This window comes from Trypanosoma theileri (assembly GCF_002087225.1).
Source record: "Trypanosoma theileri isolate Edinburgh chromosome Unknown TM35_Tth_280_V1, whole genome shotgun sequence".
NCBI classification, from domain to species: domain Eukaryota; phylum Euglenozoa; class Kinetoplastea; order Trypanosomatida; family Trypanosomatidae; genus Trypanosoma; species Trypanosoma theileri.
In genome coordinates, this window is record NW_021640122.1 from 1 (window position 1) to 1,737 (window position 1,737).

The window sequence follows — 1,737 nt, forward strand, 5'->3', positions numbered from 1 at the left end:
ATATCTTTTCAGTTGTCATTATTTTCCTGTAATGAGGTATTGTTGACTTCTCAGTTGTCTTTTTTCCGAATCATTAAACAAGCCATTTTATCAGTTGTATTTTTCCCAATAACGGAACATGATTTACCACCTCAGTTGTCACTTTTTTCCGAACCATTAAAAAAAAAAAAATGTAGTACTCTCTTTTCCTTTTTTCCTTCTATTTTCTTTTTCGCGAATTAAAAAAACAAATACGAGACGTTACCCGTGGTGCGTGTGGAATCTCGGTGGAGAAGGATTCTTTCTCTCCGCCGTGCGGTGGACTGGTGACTACGCGTCGGGGGTGTTGGGTGATGTTGGTGTGATGTTCTTCACTGGGGCCAGGCGGCGGCGGCAGCAGGCGCAGTACACGACAATTGCGATTCCCACCACCACGATGAGACTCGCCACGACGGCAATCGCAATGATTGCGCCGTCAGCGCCGCCCGACGCCACACCGACGGGCCCGCACGATGCCGTCCCGAAGAGGCCGCATTCATCCCGCACGATCGGGTAGCGGGCCTTGAGGACACTGCAGCTGCTGTCATCACCGTACTCCCGCACCTCCACCGTCGCACACGACTCGAATCCCTGGAAGTCCAGTGAGTAGGCGTAGTAAGGTGATGTGCGGCTGAAGCAGCCAAGCTTTCCCACAGTCTCGTTCACAGCCGAGACACAAGATGAGCAATCCGCATTGCAGCCAATCGAGGCATTAATCACCTCTTCTTTCATGTCACACTCAAGTTTTGCGTACACATTCCCACCGAACCATGGCGAGCACGAACCACAGGTGTAACGTTCCCTTCCCAATATCGCTGAACAAGCCGTTCCGTTACTTACAGCAAACGTTGCGCACGTCGCTGAGGTTATCCCACACGACATCTCAACATACTTGGACCGTGACGACGTCGGGTTCTCCACGCACGTTTCACTTCTCACTGATTTCCGCTGGCATTCATTACCACAGTGGGTCGAATTCATCGGGCAGTTCGCATACGTCACCACGTCACCCGCAGGTGGGGTTGATACAGCTGGTTTGGGTGGACGTACACAGGAATAGGTAATGTTGTTCACATAGCAGTTGTCACTGGAGGGGCGAACGTATGCGGCGGTAAGAGGTCCAGTGCAGTCCGTCGTATTGAACTCCTCAACAGAGACCCCGTCACAATGGAACAATCCCTGATTGTACATTCCCATTTTCCCATTCCCGTGCCATGAACATGTTGCATACGGATAAGTATACTCTTTCCCAGAGCACACAGAGCACGTCGAGTCACACGACGTGGACAGGCGCGCAGAGCCAGTGGTGACATCACAGTGCAGAATTGAATACCGTCCATGGAGGTTAGTACAGTTCCCGCAAAGAGAAACTTGTCCTGCCAGAAAGGGCTGTTCACATGTTGCATTCCCGTACACAAGCATTTGCGCACACATTGCGTCGTCGTTTAAACAACTTACACGCCGAGAGGTCCCAGGGAGAGTGCCCTGTACGCACTCACCAGACGCCACAGTAGTGTCCGCACAATTCTCCAGGCAAGTGCAATCGTGTATGGCAATCTGCGGTGTGGCAGAATGTGACACTGTTGCAACACACAAGGCCATCAAAATCAGCAGCTTCATTGATGTGGAAAACATGGTTTAGTACAAGTAGAATAGTGATCTTTTTTGTGTCGGACGAATCCAAATACTTAAGCACTGGTTGTTTTTATTATTCTGAGG

At 50.4% G+C, this 1,737-nt stretch overlaps 1 protein-coding gene across 1 annotated transcript; it reads right to left on the bottom strand.

The window, feature by feature from the left end:
* Window positions 1–309: 309 nt before the first annotated feature.
* Window positions 310–1,653, bottom strand: TM35_002801000 (putative membrane-associated protein; the record flags this gene model as incomplete). The annotated part of the gene is made up of 1 exon (XM_029032074.1): window positions 310–1,653. The coding sequence occupies one exon, from the start codon at window positions 1,651–1,653 to the stop codon at window positions 310–312; it is 1,344 nt and encodes a 447-aa protein (XP_028876632.1).
* Window positions 1,654–1,737: the final 84 nt, after the last annotated feature.